The 19,808-nt window shown below is 50.4% G+C and overlaps 1 protein-coding gene across 3 annotated transcripts in view; it reads right to left on the reverse strand.

The window, feature by feature from the left end:
- The window catches only part of large1 (LARGE xylosyl- and glucuronyltransferase 1), a 55,160-nt gene extending 36,022 nt beyond the window's left edge, over nucleotides 1-19,138 (reverse strand). The window contains exons 1-3 of one of the 3 annotated variants that reach the window (XM_023791525.2): nucleotides 17,696-19,138; nucleotides 6,546-6,782; nucleotides 4,139-4,330 (exon numbers count right to left, since the gene is read on the reverse strand). In XM_023791525.2, the coding sequence (XP_023647293.2) occupies nucleotides 4,139-4,244 (106 nt within the window). In that variant the 5' untranslated portion in view covers nucleotides 4,245-4,330; nucleotides 6,546-6,782; nucleotides 17,696-19,138. The remainder of the gene's footprint in view (nucleotides 1-4,138; nucleotides 4,331-6,545; nucleotides 6,783-17,695) is intronic. The other 2 variants (XM_023791523.2, XM_023791524.2) reach the window with 2 other exon arrangements.
- Nucleotides 19,139-19,808: the final 670 nt, after the last annotated feature.

Below are 19,808 nucleotides of genomic sequence, written 5' to 3' on the forward strand. Positions count from 1 at the left end.
GTGGTATATGTGTGTTCTGAAACTGAAGGGGGTCTTTGCCAGCCAGACAGAGTAATTCACAGGCAGATGTCCCACAGATGAGTTCCAGGGCAGCCCGGCTGGGAGTGCAGACGACTCAAACGGCCAGAGGTGTGGGTTTGATTCCTACCCCCACACTCTCAGTGTGTGTTTGTGTGCAGCTTCACAGCTCCCTGTGCTTGCATGGCATTCCTCAGTGTGCTGGTTCCCTAGTCGAAAAACGTCTAATTGTGCGCGTGGGTTTGCATGGGCCGACATAATGTCCCTGCTCCTCGTCCGCTGTGCTGGATAAGCGGTACAGAAGATGGACGGATGAAATAGCGTGGTAAGCCTGGAAGATTATTCCTTTATTTAAGGACAAAAAAACCTTTAAATCAGCAAATTGTAGCAATTTAAATCACGTTCATGTTAAAGGCAGGGATTTTATTTTCAGTCTACTCCTGTACTGAGAACTTCTAAGTGTCAGGTTCTGATCACCGTGCGGTGCGGCCAGGTTCACCAAAACCAGTAACTCTGACAGCACAGATATTTCATCTTCCATCCGATGCACCTGTTCCACTTGTCCGGAAAGTCGGACACTAACTGCTAAAGCGCAGTGCGGGGTTACTAAGCCAGTGAGTCGCTAGGCTAACTGTGAGGCTGAGCCAATTAAAACAAACACTAAATCGCTGTGCCTCCTTAGCTCCCATGAATAATTCCAGTCTTGTTTATTAGTCCTTGTTCCTTAATAGAAGAGAGCATCTGAATTATTAAAAACCTCACTGAGGGTGCATTTCGGCACTGCGCCACAGGGACGGAGAACGAGCAGGGGACATCATCAGCACAAAAAGGGAGGCAGAGACAATGCAGACTCCAGCAAGCACCCCACTGGTGAATTCCTAAATCAGTGTGAGTCTGAATCTATAAATCTATTATATTCTACAGTGGACATTAACGGAACAAGGTTTACCGCATTCTCCTCCACCTGGACCTGGTGGTCACCTGACACACGCAGCTGGGGGAACACATCATAATAGGCGGAGGCCAGTGTGAGGTCACGGCACTGGGATTTTGGCAGGGACGACCCGGATCCGGGGGCATTCCTCAAATACAGCTTCGTGGACCATGGCTGGGAGACTATCTGGGAACCCTCCGTGTTGTATTTATTTGCTTTAACATTAACAACAGACAGGCAGACAAACAGACTGATGGACAGATGGATGGACAGAGAAACAGACAGACGGACAAAGCTGGGAGACGAATCAGTTTATGCGGCTGAAATAAAAAAAGAGAGCGAGCTGGCAGAAGCGAGCCTGCGGGGGGCAGCACCAGCGGAGACACACAACTGAACCCAAGTGTCCAGAAACCTTGACCCGTTCCTAATGAAATGAGGCAGTGTGGGTCAGCACCCCCAGCCCCCCGTCGACACCCCGAGGACACACGCCGTTGCACCCTATTCCCAAATGCCGGCACCTCCGGGAACCATCTCTGCGGATTAATTTCCCATTAATGTGTCACTTTGCCGGGGTTTGCTTCACGTCCCCATTGGAAGGGGAAGCGACCTCGTTACGAAGACGAGGACAACGTCCTGGAACAAAACCAATTAAGACAAATGAGCGTAAAGTTACCCCAGACGGTGAACAGAAATATTCTTAAAGTAGGATTTCTTCCAGGGGTCAGTACATTAAGTGGTTTCGCCGCATTCCGGTAATTTCCATCGAAGAGCTTAAACAGTACACACTGCGGGCATGGGGCTAGCGAGCCTGACTGGGGGTCTGCCAATGTTTTATTCACACGGCCAAGCGGGAGGTAAATCAGGAGAATTCCTTACTAGTTCCTCCAGATTCGCAGCGGCTCATCCGAGTCCCTCCCTGTCACCCTGACGGGAGGCTGCAAAGCGCCCCGAGGATCGCCTGAGCACTGCGCGACTCTCCGATATGCGGCGGGGTGCCGTCTGATGGAGAGAGTGAGGAAGCAGCACAGTTGGCCATCAGCGCAGATAGCTTTATCGGGGTGGGCGTCGGTTCGTCATTGCTCACGCTCTCCATGCGGTGCTGCCAGGCACAGCCACTACAGGACAGATGCCAGGGATCTCAGGTTCAAACCCGGCCTCCGCATCTGGACTAAAAGCGGAACCTCATTCACACCCACTTTGCAAAGTGAGAAAGTTTCCCACAAACGCAACCTCCCAACTCCGAGTCCTTCATCTGAAAGCATGTCTACTGGACAGGGTTAAAAATGGGGGGGGGGGGGGGCCTTCCATGAGGTGCCCGCCAAAACTGCGGCCTTCATCATAATTAAGGGGCCCGTAGCTGCAGGATATCGACCGGGATTCCTAAGAGCAGCCGTCTAGAGGAGGTCATCAAATTCAGACAAGCCACTCATTAATATACTATCTCAGGGAAGAGAGGAATGGAGGGAAGATGGAAGATGGGGAGAAGACGGGGAAGTTCTGGACATCCGTTTATGCCATTTTAATTCTTTATTACCTCGCTTTCCTCCTCTTTAGGGGTAACTAAATGGTTCTGGGAGTAATGAAGACGACCTCGACTCGGACACGTAGCATCGATCATTAGTGGCCGCCGCTGGTGTTTATCATAAATCCCCCGCAAGATAATTGCTCATTGATTTATCCGGGAGGGGGGGGTGAGGGGTCTGGCAGAAAGCCGAACTGATTGATACGTGTTGGGAGTAGGCTGTCGTCAAACCGAGCCGCAGATCGTCACCTGTGTCCAAGCGGGGGGAGAACCAGCCAGGAGGGAGGTGAGATTTCTGCGCTATGATACGCTGGGTGCCGTTGAAGGGGACTGCAAGTGAAGCAGTGTATGACATCATAATCACATAACATGGGGTCCCCCTCTGCCCCAAAACACAGCTTGACCCTGATGGCCAATGTACCCCCCTCCCCTCTTACTCTTGACACCAAACACAGCTATGCTTGTGCTCCTCCCCTCTGTTTAAGCCCTAAGCCCATCTCCACTCCCACCCCACTAATAAAAGCCCATCCTAATGTCAAATAGCTGTTTTGCCAGTCCGAGTTGGTCTATTGCACAGTTTAGGTATCTATATCATGGTGGGGACTCTCCATTCACGTCTATGGGCATAACACCAATCCAAACATGACGACCTTAACCCCTACTAAGCACTAACCTTAACCATAAATAACCAAACAAAATACAGTGGTACCTCAGTTCTCGAACTCATTAGAACTCGAATTTCTTAAAAGTCGAACCAACCAGTTCGAAAAAAAATTACCCAGAACTCGATCTGAATCTCAGAAGTCAAACCGTGAACGCCGACCTAAGATAACTTGTGTTTCAGATTTCACTGTATTTGACTCTCCCTGCCGGCCCCTGGAGGATGGGCTCCCCCTTTGAGTCTGGTCCCTCCCAAGGTTTCTTCCTTCTAGGGAGTTTTTCCTTGCCACTGTCGCCTATGGCTTACTCACTGGGGGCTTTGGGTGCGGATGCTGTAAAGTGCTTTGGGACGATGTAATGTTGTGATAATGCGCTATACAAAAATAAATTTGTTGTTGTTGTTGTTAATGAGGGGGCGTGGCACACGGACAATCGGGGCAGGACACATTGGTTTTTTTTTTTTTTTAACTTTACATTGTTTGGATACATTTATTTTTTTGCTTAAATTACTGTTTTGATAAATGTGCTTAGATGTGTTTAGTACAGTATATGCTCTTCTTGTTTTATCTGATTCATTTTGTGTTTAAATGCAAAAAAAACTTATTTAGATGTAATTTTTTGGGGCCGGGAACCAATTAATTGGTTTTCCATTATTTCTTATGGGGAAAATTCGATCACAACTCGAACTTTTTAGGATTTGATCCAGAGTTCTGAACGGATTAAATTCGAGTTCTGAGGTACCACTGTACAAGACTTTTGGCATTTTTAGTTTTTTGATTGCATTAACATATCTTTGTATAATTGAGTTTCCCTTTGAGGGGACTGAAAAAAATGTCCCCACAAGGTCAAAATAACAGGTTTTTATCACTTTGTGGGGACATTTATGTACACACACACACACACACACACACACACACACACACACACAGTATAGTGTGAGATCAGGTGTCATACAGGGGGTGTCCAGAGCACGTTGTGAAGCAGAGCAGCTGGGGGGGGCCTACCTTGGAAGTTCCCAGCAGAGAGGTAGAGCCAGGTGAGCGCCGGGATGAAGAGGATGGCGAAAGAGGCGATGAAGAACTTCCTGCGCCCACGACACATTCCCAGCATCCTTTGGGGCACAGGTGGTAGTCTCAGGGGGCGTGGCAGCGTCTACGTAGGCGGCAGCTGGTGACCGGATAGCCGCATGGCATGTTCTGTAGTGGGGGTAGGGTGTTGGTCAGCAATGTCTGCAATAATCCCGGCATGCCAAGCAAATGCCATCGTTTTAAAGAAACTGCAACCGTTGGCCAGTCAGTTTGTGATTTCAGGGGCAAGACGGCAATAAGGCATCCTGAAGACGACAAAAAGCTGAGCCAATAAAATCAAATAAACTGGCTATCTTCATATTACATTAATATACGCAGCGTAAGGGCCCCTCCAGGGGGCGACACGGCAAGACGCACAAACGAACGCACATGGCGAGGCAAGTCGGTGGACACCTAAAACGTGTGACTGAGGACCCCGCTACCGTGGAGCTGGTGCAGGCCGGTCATCACCCTTATTTATATGGGTTACACCTGCATTTCAGGCCTAGAAGCAGCAGCGCTTCATCTGGCAAAGATGTGAGCAAATGCCTTTTCATTAGAGCTGCATTTGCTTAATTAGTCAGTAGACCCCCCCCCCCCCCTCCATCACACACACACTGGTCCAGAGCCTGAAATAAAAGAGCCTCCATTAGGATGATGTTAACATTTCTGAGGGCCAAACAGGCAAATGGCTTCCATCCAGTCTTTCCCAGAGCAATAGGAGACTGCAGAACTCACACAGGACCTGGGGAATATGGCAGGTGAGTGACATAAACGATCAGGGATAACGAACCCGAAAATTCTCCAGACCCACCATTTTTTTTCTTATTTAACAGTTGCATGCTGTGCAAAAATAATATTTAGCCAAGCACCACGAGCGTATGGGAGAACAAAAATGCTGACATCTGATTGGCCGCTACCCCAAAGGCGTGAGTCGGCACAAATCCGCGCAAAGCCCGAGGCGGACCGAGGCAGCTGAGGAACGGCAGAAGGGAGCAGCGCCACTTCGCAGGCATCAGCCGAGGTCCCGCGAGCGCGTAGACGGCGTTACCCACAGCTTATCCCAGCAGTCCACAGATATCCATGATCTAGTGACCCTGAACCGACGTCTCTGTGCTTCAGAACTCCGCAGACCTAGCTGGGTTAAGCGGTTACTGGAACCAGATGGTTGGAGATCACAAGGGATGGAGGTTCTGATCTCTCATCAGGAACAAAACCTCGCAGCTTACATCTCCCATTTAACTTCATTAGCAGATGCTGTACGTCCAAAGCGAGGTAGCAAGGGAAGCTTGGGGTCAGACAGCAGGGCCAACCGGAGTCCCGGGAGCAGCTGGGGTTAAGGGCCTTGACCAAAGACTCTGGCGGCCACGACTTGCGTGTCGGCCTCAGGAAGACGAGGACGGTGAAGCCTAAACGATGACAACTGGCTTCTAAAAACAGTGCCTCGCCTTTTTTGGGGGGGGGGGGGGGGGGGTTGGGCAACATGCAGAGGAAACTCTGACAGTGTGTCAGTGCATTCCCATTAATTTGTTCTGAATACCAATTCAATTTGGAGCCCTATTTAGATCGCCCTGAAAGACTGAGGAGCGAGAGGCCTGCCAGGGTTAAATGAGCCCATCAGACGCTGGAGACTCGCCGAATAATAATGCGTTCGCTGGGCTATGAATAATTCCAGCAATTCCTTAACCTTTGGGCCCCCGTTGCGAGTGGCTTCAGATTAATAGTGTGATCTCCATTAATGACATGACACGGAGGAGCAAAGGGGGCGGCGGCCCCCGTGTTGGGGGGGCGGGGCACAGAAGGTCATGGGGTTTATTCGAGGGGCATCTCCGAGCTATCTGCCCCAGAAAAGGGGGAGAGGGGAAAGAGGGAGAGAGGGTTCGTCAGTGACAAGAAGGTCACCAGTTTGAATACATGGGTAGACAGCATGGATTCACTGATGGGCCGCCCAAGCAAGGGTCTTGACCCCAAGTTGCTTCAGGGATCGTCTGACTCTGCTTTCTCAAAAAACAAAAACATGTCACTTTGGATAAAAGTATCTGATAAGTAAGTACAAATGAAAATGACATGCGGGAAATGCAGCGGGGGGGGGGGCTTTGCTCCTCTTCCAGTCTTTCAGCCGGCAGGCAGGATGAGGAACAAGGTGTTGAGCTTCTCCCCCTTTAATCTCCCCGTGTCACATCCTGTAGTGTCACTAGCGGTAGCAAAACATCAATATGCTCCTCACACTTCCAGACTGGGCCCCACACAGATTCACCGGATTTAATATCCCAGCATTTATTCATGTCTCTCATGCTATTGACACTGAAACATCGAATTCCGATAACGCAGACTAGAGTATTACCGTTTCAAAGAGTTCCCTGGTGAGTGGAGTTGGGCAGTCCGGGGCGGACTGGCCTCTCGCTAGCTCTGGGGGCAGGAGTCGGGGCAGAAACGTACGAGCTGGACTGCAGGACCCTTTGAGGAGTTTCTGAAGACAAGCCCTTCAAGATCCAAAACAGACTCGAAAGCATCCCGCGGTCGCGGCTCAAACGGGCGACCAGAGACCAGGTCTCTCAGCCATCCTGTCGCCTCAATCCCCCTGAGGAAACAAGACCTGGATAATCAGCCACACGGGATCTCTGACCACCGGGCTCCGAGGAAAGGGATTACCTAGATCCGCGGCGGGGTGCGGAATTAGAGAGACCTGATCTAACAGGCGTCGCTCTCAGATGTGAAGTGCATGCAGCTGGAAGGCTTATTCACTTTGAAAACGAGCTCGGAGAGACAGAGACCTGCGGGGGGCGCCAGACAGGCATGATCACACCAGAGCTACACCCCAGGCAAGGGGCACGGTGGAGCGAGAGGTAGCCGACTCCCCCCTCAGAAGACCTTGCCTTTACTCGTCCGCAGGACCTTCTGAACAGAGACGCCTCCATTTGATGCTGCTCTCTTCCCAAAACGGAACTTCTGAGGATCTATTTTCTAGGTCAAGACAAAGCTGCTCAAGAATATCCAAAATTGCCATTTTAAGGATGAGCTACTCAAGACGTTTTATATAAATATATATATATTTTTAAATAGCACGACATGACGCATTGGATGAGGCTGCGAATGGCGTGACCCAGAAGCGGAAAGCCATCAAGGACACACCTCCCTACCAGCGTCATGCCATCTCTGCTTAATACCCAAATCCTCCAGAAGCCCCCGCGCCGCGCCACCCCACCCCACCCCCCACCTCTTATTTGCTGCCCCACTTCTGCATTGGGTCTCATTCTGAATCCCAAACACGATCGAGGGGCCAGAGGTGAACAGAGGGCCCAACTTCATCCGAGAGGCAGAAAGCAATTACATCTAAGCCGGCACCAACAACAATAACCGCAGAATTACCGCGCTTTTCTTTAATGACAAATCCCTTTCTTGATAGTCCGAAAAAAGGGAGGGGAAGCTGCGCCCAGAACACAGAGCCGGCTCTGCACGAGACAGCAGGCGGGAAATGGCCAGCAGGAAGCGGCGGGCGATGCGGGGGTGGCGTCCTGACGGAGGGACACAGTGCCACGGCCTGGGGGAGGACAGGCTGACAGTCCTCCCCAGGATCGCATCTCCCAGTGCCCCTGGCCGCCGCCATCAGCGGCTCCTCTCACGCCAGGAAGACGTCAGCGGCTGACAGGGCTCCAGGACGCTGTCCCTGTGAGGAGGGCGCCGTCACAGTGACACCAGGACTCCGGCACACAGTATCACTGCTTAAACTTAATAAACTCTCCACTAATGCCCCCCCCCCCCCAACCACATTTGGGCTATATCATAAGAATGCCACTGACACTCCTTAAGGGGGGGGGGAATGATAATGCGGCATGAGCCGAGATGGCGGAGAACAGATGCAGAGTAGCGTTTGTGCCACGCAGTAGCAGTCAGCCTGCTTTGGCATGTGGAGGGCGGCACGCCTTCGGTACCTAAAATGTGTGTCGCCCTCTCTGCCCACCCCCTGGCACAAAGCCACAACGGCTGTAGGCGAATCGGGGGGGCGGGAGGACCCGGAAGTGCGGCGGGAAGCTTCATTTTGCTGCAGAGGGAAATAAAACTGGCAAAATGAATTGGGGGAGAGGAAGAGGAGACTTTGGGGGGGGGGGGGGGGGGGGAGGAGGAGGATGATGGCATATTGGATAAGGGAAGAGCGAGGGGGGAGGGGGGGGTGATACGGCATCAGGTTTGGCGGAAGCAAAGGCTGCCCCCACCCCACTAGTGGAATTTCTAAAGACTCCCTGGGCCGGACACCATATGCCCACACCTACCTGCCAAAGGGAACAGCCAGAGAGGTTCACCGGGCACCGAAGTCAGGGGGGAGTCCGGAACTTTCCGCATGGAGCACTGGCATAGCGGAACCATTTTGGTGGGGGGGGGGGGTTCCTTACCATTGGGGGAAATCAGGCTGTAGATGGTGGTCAGCACAAACGGTGGAGAGAGCGACCGTGGCTTCGGAAGAGGCCATCAGAGGAAGAGGCCAGAGGGACGGTGGCATTTACTGTTGGCGGGGGCCAGGCTGCACGTGGCACGGCCTGCTGCCATGGGGGCACCGGCAGAGAGGCACCGCTGTGCCCTCAACTCTCCGCGGGTTCAGCCTGCAGCAAAATGCAAAGCTTCTGCCGGCTGATGATTTTAGGCAATAAACGGGTTTAACAGGTGAGGTCTGACCCCCCCCCCCCCCCTCATGTTTGGAAGCTCCCCAAGACTGGGTGTCATAAATGAACGGTCGGCAGGCTATGCGAAGACCTACTCTCTCACTGCAAGGCTCGAAAGACCTGGGGGCGCCACAGAAATAGCTGTCCCCAAGCGTTTCTAACACACTAACGCCCCCCAGTCACGGTCGCTGAGCGAGATACCAGGAGCTGTAGGACCCAGGCATGGAGCTCCGTGACAGGAGGGGGGTCATCTACAGGCTCGGGTCCAATTCACATCGTAGGGTGACACATTGATTCAGGTTCAGTAGGGAATGAGAACAGCACTGTTTCTAGATGAGGAGAACAGCAGCCCCGGAAACATGAAATAACGGCAAAGATTTAACCCCTCCCAGCCTCTTAGCGCATTAAAAAATTATTAAAAATGAATGAGCTTCACTGTCGGCACACATCAGCCGCTTATCAGTAGTATTAGGCAAAAATATATCAGTTGTTGGTATTGGTTTCACATCAGTGCACCCCTGCAAAATGGGCAGGATTATCATGTGCTGTCAATCACCAAAAAGTCAATCCCCATTGGGTAAAACTGCACGCTGAGAGAGTGGACTGTACCCCCGCCTATTAGCAGCTAACACGTATTAACCCTTCCCCATACTGCGAGATCCAAATGTATTTTCTCAACACTGGGTTACCCAAGAGAGATCCAGACTGAATGCTGAGTAAATATGCAGCCATCGAGGGCCATCAATACATAAATCAATAACTCATAACAAAAATCATTCACGCAGGGAACCTCGACAATAAAAGACGACTTTCATTTAGCACCTGTTGAATTATGGGCCTCGTTGCCTCGGGGCATGACTCCCACCACGGCCTGCTAAACCATGACAGGGTCGATTAACGCCGACAGCCAGGGGCACCAAAACAGCATTCCGGGAGCCAATCACTGATGCCCGGGGGGGGCTGCTGGCACAGTGGGCAGCCACTTAAAAGCCACCTATGTACCGGAACCAAGAGCCCGGCACTTGCCTTCCCACAAGCCCCCACTCCCACAAGCCCCCACTCCCACAAGCCCCCACTCCCACAAGCCCCCACTCCCACAAGCCCCCACTCAGCACTGGGCATGTGCATCAGCCTGGTTATGGGGTCACACAGAAGCAGGTGGCCAGAGGCGCGAGGACGAGAAAGCTGGGGACGCACACGTGACGGAGATCAGGGCCGACGCCAAGTGCCGGCGGCCTGCCGTCACGAGCCGCTGCCCATGTGGACCGCGTGAAGAAGTGCCCCCCCCCCCCACACACAGCTCCGGCCCCCGTCTGCCGAAACACACACCGCTCAGGTGTGAAAACCTTAAAGCCACGTCCGACGGGTTCTGGAAGGGAGAGCGAGCGATCGGCGGTGGGGGGCAGGGGGTGGGGGACACATGGGGTCGTCCAGGGGGGGGGGGCATCGCCTGTCCCCAGCTGACACCTCCATGCGGACCCACTGCCCTCTGTGGCTTTAGAAAACCGTACAAGCGACCATCATGAGAATTAACGACTGGGGACTGTCACAGACCTCGCCTCTCCTTTCCAGCTACCAGGGTGACCAAAGCGAAGGCTCTCGGCCTGAACGTGGCTGGGCCGCTGCATCCTGAACTGCTCCGCTCGCCATGGCGACGTGAGCCTGACGGAGAATGACTTCCTGTCACCATGGAGATGCAATCTCGCTCTGTGGACTGCGAATCCTTTTTTTTTTGTTGTTGAATGATCCATTTACCCTTTCTAAAGGAGACGGCGTAAGGCCTGGCAGCCTTCATGCCGGCGTCTCGCCTCATAAAACCATACAAGTTCCCCTCAAACCTCAGGAAAAGGTTGCTTTTTTTCCCCTTTAAATAAATAAATAAAAATCGCCCATATCCATCTGAAAATAAACCTCTCCAGGTGTTGACAGGCAATTTCAAATGCCACGCAGAGGAGGATCTCTTAATGTACAGAGGCCGGCCCCCAGTTTTTAAAATAGCTTTAAGATAAACTGCAACTTAAGGTTCACAGTAGGTTGGGAACTCGGTGGTTTTTGGGAAGCTTATTAATCAGGAACTTGCGGTGCTGGAAATAGTAAAGGTTTTGGTGGGGGGGGGGGGGGGGGGGTCACTGCCTTGCCGAATATCCATCATTTAAAGGGCGCTAAGCCCCGCCTGTGTTTGTAGGAAGCTCAGAGGATCTCAGGGAAGGAAAATTACTCTGCTCTCTGGCCGGCGAGCAAAAGCCTCTGCGCACAGGTAATGTTACTAATTTTAATTTTATGACACTTTAAAAGGGACCGCCAATGTTTATTTATGAACATGGCAGGGAAGATACCCTCTGGAGTGCAGATCTAACCCCGGAGCCTTAGACGGGGGGGTAGGAGTCCTGCTTTTAAAAACACGAATTTTCACACCCGGTGACACACTCAGCCTGACCCAGTCATTCACAGGCCCCACCCTCAGAAACCCCCCGGGAAGGCTGCTGCCCCCTAGCTGTAGCTGTAGGGCCAGCGTGGACCGGGCACCAGGAGTAAGGAATGTAATCCAATTGTCCGAAGCCCACCTGAGATAGGACACGGTACCGAGCAATAAAATGCAAAAGCATGAGTGCCAGGCTACGCCCCTCCTCCAGCGGACTCCATGCCATTAACGATGGCATTAGCTATGGCGGCGGGGGGAGAGCGCCAGGGTTCCAGATCAGACGCCACTCTGCATGCGCACCTACGCCTCTCCCTCCCCCACTCCAAACAGGGGCCGTTCAAAACTAATTGCAATTAGTGTAAGTTGGGGTGGGGGATGCCGTTCGCGTTACACTGTGACACGACGCACGAGATCCTGACTAACAGGGCACCTGGATCACCAACAACCCCCCCCCCCCACCTGCTTCACCAGGGGGTCTTAGGTGACCCCAGAACTTGTCGCCTTTTCCCCCGTAAAATATGGTCATTTAAAGTTGTGATGTGGCTTCTTTTTTTAAAGAGTTCAACAGCAATTGCTCTCCTGGCATTGGACTTAAAAAAAATTAGAATATACTCATAAAATTAAAGAATTTAGCAATTACCCCTCTGCCAATCTGACCTGACAGACTGTTAGAAGTGCTGTACAACGCTTGAGTATAATCATGGTACTTTTGAAACTCATTTACATCATTAATGATTTAGGTCCCCATCTGTCATTTACTCTCCGTGACCTGAAATTGTACCTATTTATACAGCTGCATGTTTTCATTTATTTAAACCCCAAACTTCAGGTATGAATCCTTAACCGTTACACTACCTACTTGCACAAAATGCTGCTGTAGCTCCAAACGGGAACGACATCCGTTAAGGGAAAAAAAAATAAAAAATCAGCAAGAAGTAAATTTCCATTAATTTGCATCGTCAGACTATCTGCTCGGCAGTTTCACATGGTGAGAAATCAAAAAAAAAATTGGAAAACTGAGATGTACAAACAGCCTTTTCATTTATAAAAAAAAAAAAAAAAAGTCACTGTTTTTCTTGACATAGCAACAGCAGCAAGAGTGACAGAGCACTCAGCAGATAAACATCAGCGGGGGTGGGGGTGGGGGTGGGCTGCCCCCTCCCCCCCCCCAGCTCCCGTTTCGGACGCGATCAGACACCCTGAAAAAGAGGACACGTCACAAGCAGAGTCCAACACGCTCCACGCTCCCTCGACCGCAGGTCCGGGCTATCTCCCGACAGTGAGGCACGCACGTCTGTGCCAGAGAAAAACGCTCTTTGTTGTGCACTTCCAGCTGGGGGGGGGGGGGGGGGAGGAGGAGGAGTAGGCGCAGACATCTTTCAGTGTGGCGGTCCCCTCACCCTCTGAGAGGCGGGGTAGCCCCGTCGTCGATAACCAGGGGCACCAATCAAGGAGTGAGACCACACCTGGGGCCACCAAGGGAACAGAATGGATTAAGAGGGAGGCACAGGAGGCGCGAGGCACAGGAGGCGCGAGGCACAGGAGGCGCGAGGCACAGGAGGCGCGAGGCACAGGAGGCGCGAGGCACAGGAGGCGCGAGGCACAGGAGGCGTGAGGCACAGGAGGCGCGAGGCACGTGCCAGGAATGAGGAACACCCCGCCATATATCCTCAACCAATCAATGCTCTGGCCGGTGAAATCCACGCCAGCCCATATTTAAAGAGACACACGCAAGGATACACACAGCGACCCACCTGTGCTTGCGGCACAGACTGACCAACCCCAAGCCATAAATCCATAAATCCCCCCCCCAACACGCACCATCACAGCCTAAGATAATCGCGGTGGGCTGGGCAGCGGGGTGACGGGTGGCACTTAATTCCCAGCACTTTGTAGGTCAAGTTCCACTTGGCCGGAGGGAACACCACAGTACAGCTGGGCACCCCTTATCCCGCGGGTACAGCCTGCCAGTGGGCGCGGCGAGCCGCTCCGAGCCCGAAGGCAGGGTGCCCGGGGCAGCCCAGATGTTCCTCAGCGATACCGAAGTGGGCGATCTCTCACAGTCATCGTCCACCGACAACGTCATCCATTACCGGCATGTGCTGGGGGGGTGACCGCAAGCCGGCGACTGCTCCGTCCTTGAAGACGCGTCACTGTCGTCAGATTGCACTGCAGCAAAAATTTATTAAAATACTATTACATAATACAGACCACCAGGGAGCGCTTCAAGTACAAAGACTACGTGCTTTAACAGACGCAAAGATCGGTCTATCGCTTTAGTCTGGAGTGCAACAGCAAACAGAAATGGACAAAAATGCACGATTTTTAATTTTTTCAATTTTACTTTCTTTTAAACCCGGTAGTCACAGTTCAAAGGGAGACAGAAATGCATCGTGGTGAAAGTGGTGGGGGACTCGCAAGTTTAAATGCATTCTCAAGGAGGTACTGTGCGGTCAGACTGCAAGCTTCTTTACGAGAGAGCGCAGATGTGGTCTGCGAAAGGTGTGGCAGTCTGTCTGAAAACTTCCTGATGTCACGCATTCAGCTCTTGCTACCATCAGAACTTGGCATTTCTGCTCCCTAAGAGCAGTTAGACTGAAAACCATCATTAGTTATTTCAGCAATTTTTCACACTATTGAAACAAAATGCGTCGCTGCCTCAAAGCCCCCCCATGTGCAGTTCAGTCACACGAGCCTGTGGGGGCATGAGTTCAGGACCGCCACTCGAGTTTGTGCTTGATCTGACCTTTGACCTCCACAGTTTATGCCGCGAGCTGTTAAACTGCCTTCTATGGGGCAACAACAAGTGAACTGGCAGCTCAAACAGTGCTGGTAATTAGCAGTCATTATCAAATTTATGCGCATACTAAAAATTGCAAAGGAGGCCATGCGTGTCTCGTGTGAATATCATCCACTCTGAACTCGATGCTACAGAATTATCTTCGCAGAACCGTTTCTGCCGGAACACAGAGCATTCGATCCACATGTGCAGCACAAATGAGATAGATGGGAATATAATCATTTTTAACTTGTGATAAAATTCCTTCTGCTGCTCTAAACCAGTTTCAGAGAGTCTACAGCACCTGGGTTATAAACAGGAGTCGGATCACATCAAATCAAGAGCAAAAAGAGCCGATGGGCTGCCTGAAACACAACCCGAATTTCAGTTTAACCTCTCCCTGAAGAAAAAGCCCCAAACAACATGCACTCAAAAGCTCTGGTATGTAAATAGAAGATACAGTACCAAAGGGCAGTGATATTAAACTAAAGTACAGACATCTTCTGCAGACCGTGAATTGAAATAAGGCACCATTTGATGGATTGTGATAAAGAGGAATCCAGCTCAGGAGAAAAGTCAGCCAATCACACTAGGGTCATACTTCCCTCATGAATATTCATGACGTTCACTGGTCACATGACTTCTCATAAACCCATCAGCGAGCAGCCAAGCCAATGCCAGGCTCCACCCAGCAGCTGTGCAGATCTGGACCCTGCAGCCAGGGTCCAACATTCGCAGTTCCGCTCGACTGCAATGCAGATCCCGCAGCCGCCGTCCAGCGGTTCCGCTCCACCACTATGCAGATCCACCCGTCAGCACCCAGCGCCACTCAGTTCCACTCCGTCGCGCAGATCCAGAGGCCAGTCCGGCGTGTCCCGCGCTGGCGTGCTGCCCGTCCGCCATTCGGCCCGCTAATTCGGGGGTTTGACGTTAATGCAGAATTCCACGTGCGGAACACCAAATATGATGCAGTGTCATGAAGTTCAGAACCCTCCCCCTTCCACCAAGAACGGTAATGCCTTACTGTTAGCTGGTCCAAACCCCATCTCATCTCAGAATCGCAAACATGACTCAAAGGCTCTGGGTCGGACGCGGCTTCCAAGAACTGGAAAATCCAAGAGCTGCGATTTTGCTCGGAATGCCGTGTCCTGGCCACAGAAATCCGAGTTTGGCCTGAGTCCCTGCGTATTAACTGACCACAACCCCCTCTCTCTTTATTAGGAAATAATCTTTAAAAATTAAACATTCCACCACATCCCTACAATCTGTAGTTGGGGGGGGGGCAGGCTTTGCCAACGCAATTGATGTCAGCTTACCAGGCCAGAGCCCCCAGCACAGAGTAGCCACCCACAGGGCCAAAGGTGGTGATCCTGAGGGCCAAGATAAAGCCTCGTACCCTAAGAAAGTTGGGGGCAAATGGAGCAGGCTGTGTAAATCAGCCACACAGGACCCCAGGGCTGCCCGCACATCTGCCTGTTTGGCAAGCACATGCCCTCTAGCTTCTGGTCAAATACGGATGATTTTCTAAATAATGGTGACCTTTCCATGAAATCTAAAGCTACAGACTCCCTGTCAAACAATAGTGCAGTAATCCATATACAAACACGCAAATATCACAATGTCGCTGCATCAGATAGAGGTATTCCCCGCTTTACGCCACTGTGCTTTTATGAAACACTTACATTACCGCCTGTTTTTCGATAACCGTAAGAAATCGGCAAAGGATTTTTGCTTTTACAAAAATATGAGAAAAGCAACAATAGCATTTCGCTTTTGTTTATCAGCGGACCACTTACAGATATACAGTCACGCACCACATAACGATGCTTCGATCAAAGGACAGAATATGACTGGTGAAAATTCCTATTGCCTAGTTAAGTCGTAGCCGACGTAAAAACGTAGCGCAACCGATTACTCACATGTTTGTGGAGATGCTGGTGTAAACAAACCTACTGTGCTGCCAGTCGTTTAAAAGTATAGCACACACAATCATGAACAGTGCATATTACATGATAATGATGAACCAGCAACATAATTATTATGTATTTACTAAATTGTAGTTCATATCGTTAATTCGGCTATGCTATATAGCCTAGGTGTGTAGTAGACGATATCATCTAGCTTTGTGCAAGTTCACTCTGATGTTTGCACAATCACAAAATCACCTAATGACGCATTTCTCAGAATGTATCCCTGCCGTTTAGTGACGCATGACTGTATTGATTCTGGTAAGTGAAACATCTCTGTATGTACATTATTTCTACTTTATATTTACAGGCTGCTTATTCGTAAAGAATACGCTCTGCTTTCGTAAAGAATGGGATACCTGTACTATTCAAAAGGCTGCGGTTCTCTTTGCCCCCCCCCCCCCCCCCCCCGAGGAACACGTCAGGACGGGCTCCATTTAAAGACGTCTACAAACTCAGCTGCTTAGCACTCGTCTTCCCAAACAAATATTGGCACCGTTTAACTGTGCGAAAGCAAGTTTGACCCACAAACCCACTACAAGCATCAAGTGACCCTTGAAACGGAATCTCGGCTTATGTTAATGCACAGCTGCCTTATGACATGTAATATACTGCAAACTGATTTATCCGAGGGTATTTACTATAGTCTCCTGAAAGTCGTTTCCTTACAGACAGACTATTCAAGAAAACAGTCACTTTATACCACTGAAACATGAAATGGTTCTTAAGTGTCCCTTAAAAATTAGCAAATTAATAATAATAATAGTAATCATTTATCTAAAACACCAAAAATTATCTAAATATCTAAACAGAATATTTCTACATTATATACAAATCTGTCAGGTTTAGTTTTTCTCAGGGGTATTTATTTCACAGACATTTGCATGATTTGACCAAGCTGCCACAAAGAGATCAGCAACGACACACTCATGCTCGGACTGTTATAAGAATTTATCTTAAGATGTCACATGAAAAGCCACCCGGGGAGGACTGGCAGTCTCGGGGAGGCCTTAAATTAGATGCGGGTGAACAACAAGACTACTGACCCCCCCCCCCCCACCAGACATTAAGACCAGTAACACGACCTACTATCGCTTCCCAGGGACTTGCCGCTGGAAATCAATGGACGTCAGCCTAGATGCGCGCTTATCGGTCAAGACCTCATTCCAGCACCGAGCGTGAAGTTCATCTGCGTCAACGAGATCAGTCGACCCGAAAAAGAAATCCATGCAAATCGATTTCAGATTTCCGACTTTTCAGTCGATCGGTCACACTCCTGGACAAAATTGTACCGTCATTAATACAAGTAATTGGTCCATCTAGTGATGGCGGAGAGTCCCCGTGTTAATGCCTCACCGTGCCGACTATCTGTCTGCGCTACAAAAGTAAAACATACTATCCGTGCGTGAACATATAAGTTAATTTACATACGTCTAAATGCTGAAACCACCAGTAATTCATGAAATTTTGCTCCCAAAAAACAGGGAAGACAATGCTAATTATAATCACCCACATGACATTTATAAACAGATGTGTGAAGATAATAAACAGGAACCCCGTGTCGCTCATTTAAACAAGACAAACTTTCCGCATATTTATCCCCACGTTAGGAAGAATTTAGAGCATGATCATTTGTAATTAATAAGCATGTACCAATTCGGAGTTTACCTGTCTTGCAAACGATGCCTGAACTCTGCCGGGAGTTTGTAAAGAGTAATCCGTACCTTAACGGGAGTTGCGGAGATGCCCAGTTCACCACGTGTGCTGGGGGGATGGGTCACGCAGAGCCGGTCCTCCAGATCACCCAGCAAGGCGTCGGCGCATCAGCCCCCGAGGCTCCAGCCCCCGCCCCCGGCGGCTCGTCGAAGACCTCTCAGCATCAGGTGGAGATGTTTAGGTGCGCTGCCCCCCTCCCCGCATACTGCCCCCCAGATTGTTACAGCTTAACCCCGCCGCCGGATCTTGCTGGGAAGCGCCTGGGGCCGCGCAAAAATAACGTGGTCCGCTCGATCCAAGCACCTCCTGTCGTCAAATGCCCAACATGAGGTAAATCACGCCAAACTTGGCGGTGTCCTTCATGCGATATTCTCCCACCGATCTTCCATTATTGCTGCTTCACAGGAGCCCAGTACCACCCAGCGCAATCCGAATAACAGAACAACAGCCTATCTAAATAGTATCAAATACGGCAAGTAATATCAGAATTTGTTACAACGTTACTACAGGACTGACGTGCGTGAGGTCGGTTTTTCTCGCATTTATGCATTGATCTCACTGACAACAAAACAAGGGATCCTTTGTCCGTATTAGTCCGGCACAGTTTCGCAAATATCACCGGCAGATAAATAAGCTGCACTTTCAGGCAGCAGGTAACGCTCCCCGTACTTAAGAAAAGCTGCCGGCGAAGGACGCACCGAGGTTTGTTTTCGGCAATCGGCTTTCCCGGATTTACTTAACGGGAAAGATCGCCTCTAAAAGACTCTTCAAGAAAAGAAAAACAAACCGGCCGTGGCTTTAAGTGGATCGGAGGAGAGCCTTTTTTTGGATGATCGACAAACACTCCACGCTCCTTCCTTTAAAATATGTATATATGCCGTTTTCTCCGGAAAAGCCCTTCAAATCGTTTTTCATGGGACAGCTTCTCGAAACTGGCTTTGAAGCGTTTAAGTGTCCAGCCATCCACTCGGTATCAGGCGAAAAGCGGCGATCCTCCCTCCTGAATTGACGGAGGGCCTCGTATTTGAAGAGGAGAAAAAGAAAGGGGGGAGAAAAAAGCAGAGTTTATTTCAGAGATCTGTAAAGGGATACTGCATTTAGATTCCTCCCTCGTGTGGCGCTCCTTTCAGTGGCAGAGTAGCTGTAGACGATGAGCCCAGCAACCTGCCGTACAGAGGAGCGATCGGGCAAAGCATCCCTCTCCCCAGCCGGAGGAAAAGGCTAGTAAGATGGCCTTGCACCGAGTGTCACGTCCCCGTCTTCGCACACGGACGGAGAGCTCTTCCGCGGTCGACGACGCGCCGTCCTTCTCGGCTGTAGCGGCCGTGCGCCCCGCTTTCACAGCGGCCCTGCCGTACTCTTTCCCCGGTCTCCCCTGGTTTTCCCCCACCCTCCTCTCCTGACGGGCCGGAAGCGTCCAATCTGCGCCGGCGGACGCCGCGTCGCTCATTCCCGGGCGAGCGCGAAGTAAAACACGGGGGCTGGATAGGAATGGATTGGATTCGGGGAAAACGCATGCGTTTGAACGCCAGCATAATAATAATGGTAATAATATTAACAATAATAGTTACAAACCAATTGAATACAAGGTGAAAATTATCGTAAGAGGGTTCAGGTTGCAATGGTTGAGCTGAAGAGAATTAAATGTGTGAATTGAAATTTGGAATTTAAATTCAGTATTCGGAATAAATGAACTAAAATGACCATAAATTGTACAATGATATTCCGGGGAAATGATATCCTAGAAAACAATGACATTAAACGCTTACTCCATCATTTTCTCAGGCTTAAGTTACCACCACAAAACTGCTGGCTTGTCGTTCTGTTGTTTGCAGGTGAATTTGATTATCAAGTTGTCAATATAAAAACAAATTATTTTAAACCTATTTCTCCATGAGACAGATTATTGGCACTGGTACGGTAATGTCATTCATGAATGTACAATGTCTCTGGCTAGCTGACAGTAAACGTCTCACTGCTTTACTAAAACAGCATCCGAAGTCCTAAAAACAAAACTGGTCAGCTATAGCCCCCGCCAGAAGGGATCCCATCTTTGCTTTAGAAA

The sequence above is a fragment of the Paramormyrops kingsleyae genome, chromosome 1, assembly GCF_048594095.1.
Source record: "Paramormyrops kingsleyae isolate MSU_618 chromosome 1, PKINGS_0.4, whole genome shotgun sequence".
Lineage (NCBI taxonomy): Eukaryota > Metazoa > Chordata > Actinopteri > Osteoglossiformes > Mormyridae > Paramormyrops > Paramormyrops kingsleyae.